At 50.5% G+C, this 12,623-nt stretch overlaps 1 protein-coding gene across 4 annotated transcripts in view; it reads left to right on the top strand.

Moving 5' to 3' along the window:
• The window catches only part of LOC111858343 (neuropilin-2-like), a 47,661-nt gene that overhangs the window by 10,054 nt on the left and 24,984 nt on the right, over positions 1 to 12,623 (top strand). For 2 of the 4 annotated variants that reach the window (XM_023840021.2, XM_023840022.2), the window contains exons 3-4: positions 6,605 to 6,786; positions 12,382 to 12,612. In XM_023840021.2, coding sequence (XP_023695789.2) covers positions 6,605 to 6,786; positions 12,382 to 12,612 — 413 coding nt within the window. The other 2 variants (XM_023840023.2, XM_072700894.1) reach the window with 2 other exon arrangements.

Raw genomic sequence — 12,623 nt, 5'->3', positions numbered from 1 at the left:
GGGGTTGTTCTTGAATTAAGGGCACTATTGTTTGAAAGACCAACCTGGAGACTTCACCCCAAGACGAGGTCTTAAGCCACATGGACTCCAAACTATGTCACCCCTCACCCACTGTGCAGGACCACCTACCCCACAACAGCAGCATATAAGTAGGGGCATCTGTCGACCACCTTCAGGCTAAGAGTAAGCACTCCATCTCCTCGAGATAAGACTTCTGCAGTATGTGTCGTTGTCGTTGAAATGTGAAGAGGGGTTTTACAGCAGAAGGCTGGCAGAAGGTTAGTGACACCACGGAGCCGAAACACACATTTCCTTATGATTCTTTTTAATTTGAGTAATCCAGACTGAAGAGAGTTCAGAAGGCAGTTTGATCCATCGGTACTCCTGAGGACGGCCAAGAGAAAGCTCGGTTGTCAGTGCAGCCCTACTTCAGAAGCTGTATCAGAGGAGAGCTTTGTGTCACACTGACAAACATCCACACTGACCTCTCTTACCCCATCATGGTGACAAGCCCATCGAGTTTCCTACAAATGCCCAAATTAAGTAGAGTCCTCTGCTCTCTGTCACATGTGATAGAGCAAATTGTGGTTGTGAATATCTCAGTGTGCTCAAGGTTTGCTCATCATTGATCTGTACGTTGGTTTGAGTTTATTCCTGTTCATCTGTGAGCTGTGTTGAGTTTATAGCTATTAGTCTGTATGCTGTTGATCTCGGTCTTGTTGGTCTGTGAGCTGTGTTCGGTTTATTGTTGTTAGTCTGTATGCTGTTGATCTCAGTCCTGTTGGTCTGTGAGCTATGTTCAGTTTATTGTTGTTAGTCTGTATGCTGTTGATCTCAGTCCTGTTAGTCTGTGAGCCATGTTGACTATATACAGATCAACTGCAATATACTCTTGTAGCTCATTTATCTTGGTCTATGAGTCATATTAAGTTTATTCCCATTGGTCTATGAGTCATATTGAGTTTATTCCTATTGGCCTATGAGTTGTGTTGAATTTATTCCCATTGGTCCCTGAGCTCTCTCCACGCAGGACATCGGTTCCATTCAAACCTCCATGGCAACCATCAGGCCTTAGGATATTCCTTGCATTTTCCCAGCTGCTAAAGGTCCCAGAATATTATTATCATTCACAATTTAATTTACAGAAGATATACGCCCAGCACAAAATGCCACCTGCCTCTAGGATATGAACTGATTGATGCTCTATGAATGTAACGAAAGGTGGATGATGCATCAAGATGTATCGCCAGGGCGATCTACATCTCCAGCCCGTTCTTTCTTTTCTCACTCTCCCTTTCTTTATCGCCCCGCCGACGGAAATGTGGGGATGGCCTTATTACTCACAGTGCGATTTCCTTATCCCGCTCTCCATAGGCCAAGCAAATTGCATCTCCACAAAAGAAGGGGTGGAGAGCCAGTTAATCCGGGTCTGATATTATCCACGGTGAAATAGTTTTTATTTATTGATAGGCTCCTGCAAAGGCTGCCCCCCCCCCCACCCAATTTCCTGATGTTGTTGATATGCGAGCAGGCAGTTCGTCCCGAATCTGTCAGAACGGCAGCATCTCCACACTGTGGATTATTTGTGTTGCCATCCCCTGGTATGTTTTGCTGGCCCAGCACCGAATTTTGCATTTTTGGCTTCATTTGTGTCTTTTTAACAGAGAGGGAGGTGAATTTCACCCCGGAGATTAGGAGAGCGATTATCCTTGTGGATGTTTGAATGTTTCCCGGTATGAGGACCTTGAGCAGAGTAATGGAATGTGGGGTTTATGCCTGCTGGTCGCCCCAGGTTGTGTCTCGTTGCCCAAGAAACACGCCATTCCTAATTTATGTTGCCAGGCAGACGTGAGAAGGCGTTCCCAGCATTCCCACACGACTTGTTGTTTTGGTTTTCATTTTTATCAAGGAATTAATGATCTGTATGGTTTGAGAACATGGAGGGAGGCCACTGGCGATTCCTGGCTCCTAATGAGGAACTGGTGGGCCTCGGGGGTGGAGACACAGGCTAGGGAGGTCACCTCTGCCTCCTGCTGGGGGTAGTTACATCAAGTCTGCCTTTCATTAGTGTTGGCTACTGTAACCCTTGTTGTTGCTGATGTTAGGTACACGGTGTAGCCATTGACGAGCAGGATTTTAGCAGAGCTAAAGAGGTATATTCCGTTGAGTGGCCATTTTAAATACAGAGTCTTGCTAGGTGAATACATGAAAGGGTTAAACAGCCAACTTTCTCCCGCCCACGTATATAGGCTTAGATGTGACCCCCGGATGTCCAAAGCATTTGTCTCACTCAGGAAAATCCGCAGGTATTCTGCTACTGGTGCAGGTTCACGCTAAGATGGCTGTCACGCATGGTTACCTGGGTCCTTAACAGAAACAAGGTCAGTGTGGCAGGACCAGGATGGTCTTTTCTCTACTCCTGCTAGGAAGCACATGCACCAGCCATGTGGAGACCCACCTCTCATGTAGAGTTTAGATTCTCTGCCCGAGCCCGAGCCCAGACCCGACCCGACCCGACCCGTGGGCCGGGTCGGGCCGATATTTCCTGCCACTATCTTCGGGCCGGGCCGGGCCGGGCCGGGCGGGGCCATGATCAAGCATTTGTGTGTGGTTTTTTTTTTTTTAAATCATTACTTAATTAGCCTAATTGGGTGGAGAGCTATGCCATAATTATAAATGTAGCTCCCTCCCGTAAGACGCGAGCACAAGAGTGCTTTGCATTTAACTGAGCCGACGGTTTATTCGAAAGACAGTGGCTTCGTTATCACCATCATGGCAGACGTGAGAACTAAATACAGATACGGAAACACAAAATCAAGCACATTTACTTACAATATTAGCTAACAAACATTGAAATTCAAATGAAATATAAACATAAATAACAATAAAGACAGCTTAGAGAATTCATATACAGTTAACACGAACCTCAGTTAGCATTTACATTTACATGGCTAAATACAACAAACTTAACTAAAACTTAACACATACCTCGTTGGCTGCTTACGGAAGGATTTAACCTTTTTCTTAACCCTTTACTTAAAGTTCGATGCCGAGCACACAAACTGGTTCCAGCAGCAAGCGAACTGGATAAGTGAAAACGTGCTTTTCTTCTAAACGTGTCTCAAAAATCCATTCTGAATAAACAAACAATGCAGTTTACATGCTTCGTTATTGTTGCATTTTTCATTAAGATAAATCTAAACTAATTTCTGTAGTTCAAACAACTTAGAATTGTAGTTGAGAACGTCTGTTACAACGGCTCACGTATTAAAAAATAGTCGGGTTTAAATCGGGCTCGGGCTCATAATTACAGTTAATGTGTCGGACCGGGTCGGGCTCGGACACAAGGTGCACGGGCTCGGGTAGGGTCGGGTTTAATTTTTTGGGCCCGATCTAAGCTCTACTCTCATGTCCCCTGTGGCATGTGGCCAGGACTGACTTTCAGAGGGTGTCCCAGGCAGTTCCTCACTTTGCCACTCCAAACCTGGCTCTCGTGGCGTTAATACCCATCTCTCTTGGTGCTGTGGTTCAGAGACCCCACCACTCAGGTGAGCAATCAGCTCTTTGTCCATGAGGAGGAACTCCCTCGGAACCCCACTCCATTGCCCACTTGATGCCCCAGGGCTCTACGGGAACATCATAAGAGCTTCCAAAGTCAGGCTTGTCGCTCCTTGGATATCAAACATCCAAGCGTTGACCTGAATATTCTTCTGATGTTGATACATCGCTGTATGCTCACTCTGATCCCTGACTGCTGCTTGCGCTGAAAATTTCTCCATTTTATCTGTTCCGCAGTGACCAGATGAGGTTCTTGATGTCAGTTCTAAAGTAAAAGAGCCTTGACTCCCTGTATTCCTTGAAGATCTCAGATCGGTCGGTGCTTCTGAAGAGAATCAGCGTTTAGCTCACTAAAGTTCATCGAGTGCTTTCCGTCAGTTTGGCACTCGGCAGCCTTCTGTCCGGTGGAGTGCGCACTCCAAAGCTTCAGGGACAGCAATAAGCACACTCAGGTTGGGCTTCACATTCTCCTGCTCCCTGCTGTCACTCCTCACAAGACATCGGCTGTCCTTTTGGAAGCCACGGTCTCCATGACGAAACGTAGCCTTCATATGCTGTCGGTAATCTGGGTTGAGGCCTGGTGCGCTCAAGAAGTGGGCCAGACCATGAGTAGGGTGAGGGGGGGACTGGGTGGTACCACGGCTTTGTGTGCCGGGGGGGGTACCATATAGGTGTGAAACTAACTCCCAGGCTGAGAGGCAGCAAATGTGCGAAAGACAATTAACGGCTGATGGCGGGAAGAGTGGCTTGGGATTGGGGAGGGCTTGGTAAACAAGCTGTCCCTCACTGGTGTGGCGTGAGACAGACCCATGGGAGATGCAGTGTTTGTTATGGTGGAGAGGGGTGGGGCAGCCGAACAGGGAGGTACCTCCTCACCTGAATGGGACTGTTCCTACCAGAAAGCCCCATCCCCGGTTCTGTAGCTGTCATTTATAGTCTCCCAGTGCATGTCCAGCCGACCAATGCCAGTACACCAGAGCCACTGTCACTGGAAATAAGGAGAGGCCTAAATATTCCCCCACACACAGAGAAACTTCAGCATAGACGCTGTCGCCTTCTCGGGACTCATTGGGAGGCGTGGAGGGTGGGTGAGCGGCTCGGGGCCCGTGGGCAGCCAAGGGCACGATTTTCAGATTGTTGTAGAGCTCATCATGAATGGAGACTTAGAGGACTTCACTCACTGGAATATGCAACAGCTTGTTTAACGGTAACAGAACAAACGCCCAAATGGACAAACCCTGCTGCACTGAACCCCTCCCCTGGCTCTACGTAACAGCAGGACCACATCAGTTAAGTAAATATCACCGGCATTATTTTAAGCCCATATCTCCGGGAAACAGTGGAGGACTACATCAGCCGGGCGAAGTCACTCATAAATATCCCTGATTGGGCAGTGGAGCCTCAGTCTGTACTGTCATTAGCCTATTGAAAACTTACTAATACTTCACCCAGAGAAAGGCACCCCAAACACCCGCCCCCCCAAGCTACTCGTGCTGGTGGCTCGTTTCTACCCGGGGCAGGATATCAGTGAACGGGTTCCCATGATAGGAATGGCAGGTGATGGGGCGAGAAGGACTGTGACCCGAGTGAACAGGGGAAGGACACAGACGGACGGGCAAGGCATGGGGGGGGGGTTGGGAGGCTATTTTCGGTCCCTGTAGCAAGGGGTGGAAGTTAGGAGGCATGGCGGGACACTTGATGGATTCCGTTACACAGGGACGAGTGCCTGTTTGCCCCCCACCAACACCCCCTACCTCGGCACAATAATGCTGGTCACATGATCCGTGGCAGATGACTCTGTCACTGCAGCGAGGCAGGAGGCGAGGGGTAAATAGTCAGTCACCTCACCTCCCCCCCCACAGAGCTGAGCAATTTATTTTTGACATTGTGCTCACCAGCCAATGGCGGGAGCTCGGAAACATAACGTCATACGTACGCAGATGCGTGGTGAACGTCGTGACCGCCACAACTCCACGAGGACTCTGACCGGGTAAATAGTGGCCCTCTGGGGACATCAGGGCTGTGGACGGCATTCCCTGCGTTCCGCCCCCGGGGTAAAATGGTCTCACTTGGCTTGTTAAAGGCTCTGTCTAAGGCATCCTGCACAGCCTGGTGACAGATGATTTTCCCCTGATAGTACTATCCTACCATCAGCTGGGTGTGGTCCCCAGGGCTGGAGACCTGGATCCGAAGCCTGGAGGCCAGACCCACCTGCTCCGTGACTCCGCCCAGGCCCGTCCTTGCAAGGTTGATGTCCGTTTCACGCCGAGTGAGCAAGCCTTATTAGCCAGTCGGGCCAGTTCTGCCATCACTTTGGTCCCCATTGTCTTGCCCCACTGGGCCAGTAGCCTGTTATCTTCTTTATTTGTTTACTGCGGAAGGTTTTAGGGCCTGACTTTCAGTCGCTGAAGTGACAAGAATAATTTGGGCCTTGAATAGGAGGCTAGCTGGTGTTTTTTCTGCGTCGCTGGGTCGTTATGATGCCAGCCAGCACTGCTCCTTCTGCTGTGAGAGTCCGTTTCCGCTCGGAGGTGCGAAGCCTTCGCTGTGATAACTGATTTATATGCATCACAGCTAAATTAGATTGGACTCGTTTGGGGCGGCAGCGGCAGGGGTGGGGGCAGGGGGGGTGGATCCCCAGAAGGGTCAGGGCCTCAGGACAGGGGCTTTTTCGGGACGGAACGACGTTTGGGACCGGAACAGTTCTGTGCTTGTTACCATGGGTACCGTAAAGAGGGGGAAAGTTAGGACTATTCCAAGGGGCCCTAAAATATTTAGGACATTGGGCTGTGTTGGAGGCCCAATATGATATGTTTTCTTGGGTTCCAAAATGTCTAGCACCACCCCTGCCTGTTACCCTGATTTTGGGTTCTGGTGTCGGTTCTGTAGTCCCCCTCTCTGCACCTGTCCAAGGGAGACTGGTGCACTTTAAATTCTGCTGGAGGGTCAGAGGGCTCCCGGACTGGGCGGTAATGGGTCCGCAGTTCTGTGCAGCTGCTGCAAGCATCTTCAAAGGCTTTCCTGCTGACCCCTTCCATCTCCTCAGGTACGACTTCATTGAGATACGTGATGGGAATTCGGAGTCCGCTGACCTGCTGGGCAAGCACTGTAGCAACATCGCCCCGCCCCCCATCGTCTCCTCTGGGCCTGTGCTGCACATCAAGTTTGTCTCCGACTACGCCCACCAGGGGGCGGGCTTCTCGCTGCGCTACGAGATCCTGCGCACAGGTCAGTGCCCCAGCCTCCACCGGTCGCATTGTGGTCGTCAGGATTCTGACCGTTGTGTTACCTCCTGCGGTGATGTCCTGTACTTCACTGACCCCTTTATGCAAAGCAGCTTGTGATTTTACAGCTACACTTCAGCCCAAGCACCTTGCTTAAGTCATCAAGGTGCAGAACCATTCCTGAGCTGTAGATAAGTGGTTCTTAGGTAACAGGTCCTTGTTCTCGAAGAGCTTGTTGCAGTCTCAGTAAGGACGGGCTCTGCATTACTTCAGGGATTCGAATTGCTTCAGTAAATATCCAGCTATATAATTAAGGGGGAAGCATTCAATTGTGAAGAGGGGAAGTTGTTACCAGTATCCAGGATACTGATATCTGTTAAGCAAAAGAGTAATAATAAAAGCGGCAGTGATCAGCACTGGAAGCTTGACCAAAACAGGAAGCAGCTTCAATGTGTTTCTTCCTGTCGTCTAGGCGTTACCGTGTGGGGTCTGTCCTTGTACCAGCAGCATGGCCCGGGGGAGGGGGACGGTATATTGAAAGCCAGAGGAATACAATGATGCCATGTTCTCTGTTAGGGCCCTAGGCGTCCTGTTGTTATGGGGGGGGGGGGGTAACATTCACAGGTGTCGCTGTTCAGAGACCATTCCTGAAATGCCCGCCTAATTGAGTTTTGATCTCTTCTCCATGGGGGGTGGGGTGGGGGGTCGGCGGTTGATGTTACAAACACAACACTCGTGCTGGTCCACGTTCTGCACTGAGTCGGCACCGGGGCGCCCTCTTGCTGTCTGCCGGGGGCAGGGGTTACAGCCACCAGCATCGTTCGAATACTCTGTGGTTTGGGGGCATGGGCTGAGGGGAAGCGAGGCTTTAAACAGCTCACAGCTGAAAACGGATACCATTTCCGGACCACCCTCCACCCCCAAGGACTAGTGGCAGGTGTGAGCGGCATGTTCCATCTCTGTAGGCGGAGGCTGTCACCCAGAGTGAGACGTAAATTGTCATTCAGAGCGGAATGTGAGTGTTGTCCCTGAGCTGCCGGTGTGAGTGGGAGGTAACGTGTGCATGGGGACAGGTTCTTCAGGCTTGATAGGAAGATAAATGCCTTTTTAAGAACTTCATCTCCTTTTTAAAAGAAGTACAAGAAGAAATTGAAGTGTTTTTTTTATCAGATTTGGGGTTAGAGGTAATGACAGTAAAACGGGAATGTCAGAAACCCCCTGCTGGCATGGGTCTATGGATGGTGCATTTGCCTGTGACCATATTTGCTGTGAGTGTGTTTGCTCTTAGTGCATTTGCCTGTGAGTGGGTTTTGCCTGTGAGTGGATTTGCTATGAATGTGTTTGCCTGTGAGTGTGTTTGCTGTGAGTGCATTTGCCTGTGAGCATGTTTGCTGTGAGTGCATTTGCCTGTGAGTGCATTTGCCTGTGAGTGGGTCTTATGAGTGCATTTGCCTGTGAAGGCATTTATGTGTGAGTGCGCTTAAAAGCATGTTTGTGTGTTAGTGCTTTTGTCTGTGAGCATGTTTGCCTGTGAGTGCGTTTGCTGTGAGTGTGTTCTTGTGACCACATTTGCTGTGAGTGCATTTCCTTGTGAGCATGTTTGCTATGAGTGCATTTGCCTGTGAGTTCATTTGCCTGTGAGTGTGTTTGCCTGTGAGTAGGTTTTGCCTGTGAGTGCATTTGCAATGAATGTGTTTGCCTGTGAGTGTCTTTGTTGTAAATGCGTTTGCCTGTGAGCAGATTTGCCTGTGATGGCATTTGTGTGTGAGAGCATGTTAGCGCTTTTGTCTGTGAGCGTGTTTTCCTGTGAGTACCTGTGTGTGTGTGTGTGTGAGTGTGACAGAGACAGATGAGGTGTTGCAACGCAGCATGCACTTACGCTACTCCAGCCACCACATTAGCTTAACATCCCAGGCCTCTGCCATGTCATCCAAAAATGCTGTGTACTCATTAAATAGGGAAAGGAAAGAAAAAGCAGAAAAGACAAGTAAGGAGCCCCCGTATGGCAGTGCTTTGTGTGTGTGAGTGTGTCTGTGTCTGTCTGTCCATGCGTGTGTGTGTGTCTGTGTCTGTCTGTCCATGCGTGTGTGTGTGTGTCTGTGTCTGTCTGTCCGTGTCTGTGTCTGTCTGTCTGTCCATGCGTGTGTGTGTGTCTGTGTCTGTCTGTCCGTGTCTGTGTCTGTGTCTGTGTCTGTCTGTCTGTCCATGCGTGTGTGTGTGTGTGTGTCTGTCTGTCCATGCGTGTGTGTGTCTGTGTCTGTCTGTCTGTCCATGCGTGTGTGTGTATTTGCATGTGTGTGTATGTTTGCGTGTGTGTGTGTGTGTGTGGAGTGGGGGGACTCCCTCTAAGCGATACACAGAAATATGTAACATAGAGGAACACCCCCCCCCTCCACACACACACAGCTGGGAGGCTCAGTCTAACAGGAAATCAAGCCTTTCTCCCGCAGCAATGTACCTCTGGGTGTCTCTGGGATTTGGCCGGGTTGCCCTCAGCCAGAACACTTTGTCCTGTAAGTTATTGAATGGATGATTTTTCACTATGTTCCAAAGACCTGCCATGTAGAACAGGACTCCGCCAGAAGCCTAAAAATATGTCGGCCTCTCCTCAGGGAGGGGCCTTTTTGTGAATTGGGAGGAGAATGATTAAGAGGGACCCGAAAAATAAAACAAAAACCACACGGTTTTACCGGCACATATGGACTTTAATAGATCAGCACCATTTAACTTTTAGCTGGCTGTGACTTGGATGCAGTCGCTGCATTTCCAGCTTTTCACTGGTAGCAACATGGAGAGCCAGCTGGGGGGGGGGGGGTGTTTCTGAAGCACCCCCACCAAAACTCTGATGTACCACCATCATTGTTGTCGCCCCTATGCAGATACCTCTCCTTTCCTCCTTTCCTTTCTGCCTATTCCACCTCCCATACCACCCTCATTTGGAGCCCCTCTTCACCCCCCCCAGGTCCTCCTGGGTTGGGAGCGAGCATGGCTGTCTGTGATTGACAGCCGGCCAGCACCAGGTGTCTCCCGCGGACGTGCCGCACAGTGCTGATGTGCCGCCGGTCTTAGCATTAAGCCAGTTAGCATATTCCTGTGAAAAACATAGCTGTCGCATCGGCAAGCCCGTAGCTGGGGCAGCTGTTGGTGTATGCTGGCCAATGGCAGGCTGCTTGATCGTGAAGCCACCCTGAAAGTCACTGCAACACCCATTAACCCGGCCGGCCAGCTATCCCTGAAAGAAAGCATCTCGCCAGTCCCAGCTTGCTGCGATCGCAGATTGGGGGGCGGGGCCATCGAATGGAATGAACCAATTGGAAGGGGTGGGACTTTCGTCACGCATAGACACGTACGCGCACATACAGATCCGCCACCCGTAAGTGATTTCGTGTTCACACCACCTGCAGGTGCACGCCCACTGCGCCGACACTGCAAAGGCTCACTGGATTTACCTGTGCATCCTCTGATTGGCCCCCAGGAGGCACTAGTGCCATGGCCTCAGTGACAGGAGCTCAGGGTGTGCGCACCACAACAAAGACGCTCGTGCATCATTGTTTGTAATGGCATGTTTGTGAAGAGGAGCCGCCATCTCTCTGTCCCCTGGGGAGCATGTCCCATGTGCCCTGTCACTGTCACCTTACTCCTGTCACCTGTCCTCAAGCCAAGAGGAACAGTGGTGCAAAGAGGGCTTCATTTGGGATGGAGGCTTCTCAGTCGGGCCCCCCTTAACCTCTGTAGAGCCCCACAGGTCCGGGGCACCATCTCCACTGACCAATAGGGCAGGAGGAGTAGCAAAGCGGAGGTGCTGAGCGTGTGCTTGTCCTCCGGAGCAGGTGGCGTCCTGCCCTTCCATGGCCGACCTCGCCTGGCCTCAGCCAAGGTCGCAGCAGATGAGGCTGTGTGTATAAATAGGCCCGGAATTGCAGTCACCCGGCTGCCGGGCCGCCCGCCGCCACCTGATTGGCCGTATGTCCCGGCCGGCTGCCCTGCGCCGGCCCCCAGTCCCACGGCACCTATTTCGGAGGATGTCAGCAGCCCCGCTGCCCCTATCCCGGGAATGTGAAAATGAAGCCGTCCATTACCTGTCAGATGCCACCCATGCATGTGCGCTTGTGCACGTGTCCCCCCTGCACGTGTGTCAGCCATCAGCCGCAGAGTCTCGTGTGCTGCAGCGTGGAGTCCTGAGGAGAGCTGGAGAGTCAGGGAGCTTGTGTCACTCCCCTGTCCTGCGTCTGCATCTGCACTCCATTTGTTTAGTGGAATACCGTTACGTCCGCAGTTTGTCCTTCCTGCCGTGTTGTGACTCGCGTTTCTAGGTGATATATGACTCCTCTCCTATAGGTGGAAGTTTGACCGGGTGGCATCCCCAGCCTCGGTAACTGGAATGCCTGAGAAAATAACCGTGCATTATTTTTGGCCACTGATAGGAATCACACCTAGCTGTGGTAGATGCTTTTCCATTAGGGAATCATAAACACAAGCCCAGAGTGCTGTGTGCAACTTTATACACTCTCTGTTTGGGTTGGAATAGCAGTCTAAGTGAGGCCTGAACTCCTTCCTGAGAATGCTAAATAACTTTTTAAAGTTTATTTATGAATATCAGCCTGCTCGAGTTTGATTTTCATCTGTCTGTCTGTTCTTGTGCTTGTCTTTTTTTGTTTTTGTGCTTGTTAGTCGGTATTTTTGTTTTGTTTACTTGTTAGCTTTTTCATGTGGTGGTTTCTTTTTCTATTTTTGTCTGTCTTTAGTCTGTTTTTGTATGTGCTTGTTTGTCTTTACTTGTTAGTCTGTTTATGTATATACTTGTTTGTCTGCTTCTGTGCTCGTTTGCTTTTCCACTCTGCATTTTCCCTACGAATTTACTCCGTGACCCAGTTTTACCTCAGTTTAGCTCCTAAGATGTTGACAGCCAAACAGACGGGGTGTAAAATCCGAGCCGAGGCGTGTCGGGCAGACCTCATTGAGGGGCATCGGGTCGCAAGGCACGCTTTCGCTGACTCTGCATGTTGGCGTTCCTCTAGCGATTTCGTTCGGGTCTGTTAGCGCCGATGCTTGTGCCGCGAGGTAAAAGCAGGCCTTCCGTTCCATTTGCCGCGGTACCCTTCAGGATGACACTTAACCCAGACTTGTACAAATAGGTAAAAATTTGCAAGCTGCTTTTAGGTGCCAGTCAGGCTGCCACAACTTAAACTCGTCAAATCATAACCTTTAGTAAGACGGGAAACAGGACCCTGTCGTCACCTATACTCACATCCTGTATGTACATTAATGAGGTTCTGCAGTGCCCTGTAACCTTTGTTACAGGAACCAGGAAGAGGGTGGGGGCGAAGGGGGGTGCCGGTGAATCCCAGCTGAACAAAACAGCCAAATGCCCCTTCCAGTTTGCTCTTAGAGCAGAACAGGAGGGTTTTTCTTGCCTCTGAAGGGCGAACTTGTTTTAATGCACACGGTATCTCAGAATGCATATCGGCCTCTTATGTTTTCCCTGCCCTCTGCCTGTCCTCCTGCTGTTCGTTATCTTTCCTGGATCACAGCTGTTTTTCAAATGGCCACCACATCCTACCCACCCCACAAATGCCACGTGTGTCATGAATCATTCCAGGTTCGGACTTCTGCTCTCGGAACTTCACCAGCCAGTCCGGCGTGATTGAATCGCCAGGGTTCCCCGACAAGTACCCCCACAACCTGGAGTGCAACTTCATCATCGTTGCCCCACCGCGCATGGATATAATCCTCACCTTCCTGACCTTTGACCTGGAAAACGATCCCCTGATAATCGGCGAGTCGGACTGCAAGTACGACTGGCTGGAGTTGTGGGACGGCCTGCCGCAGGGTGAGTCCCGA

This window comes from Paramormyrops kingsleyae, chromosome 16 (assembly GCF_048594095.1).
Source record: "Paramormyrops kingsleyae isolate MSU_618 chromosome 16, PKINGS_0.4, whole genome shotgun sequence".
Lineage (NCBI taxonomy): Eukaryota > Metazoa > Chordata > Actinopteri > Osteoglossiformes > Mormyridae > Paramormyrops > Paramormyrops kingsleyae.
Note: the sequence above shows the minus strand (reverse complement) of the source record. Positions and strands in the feature narration are given on the sequence as shown.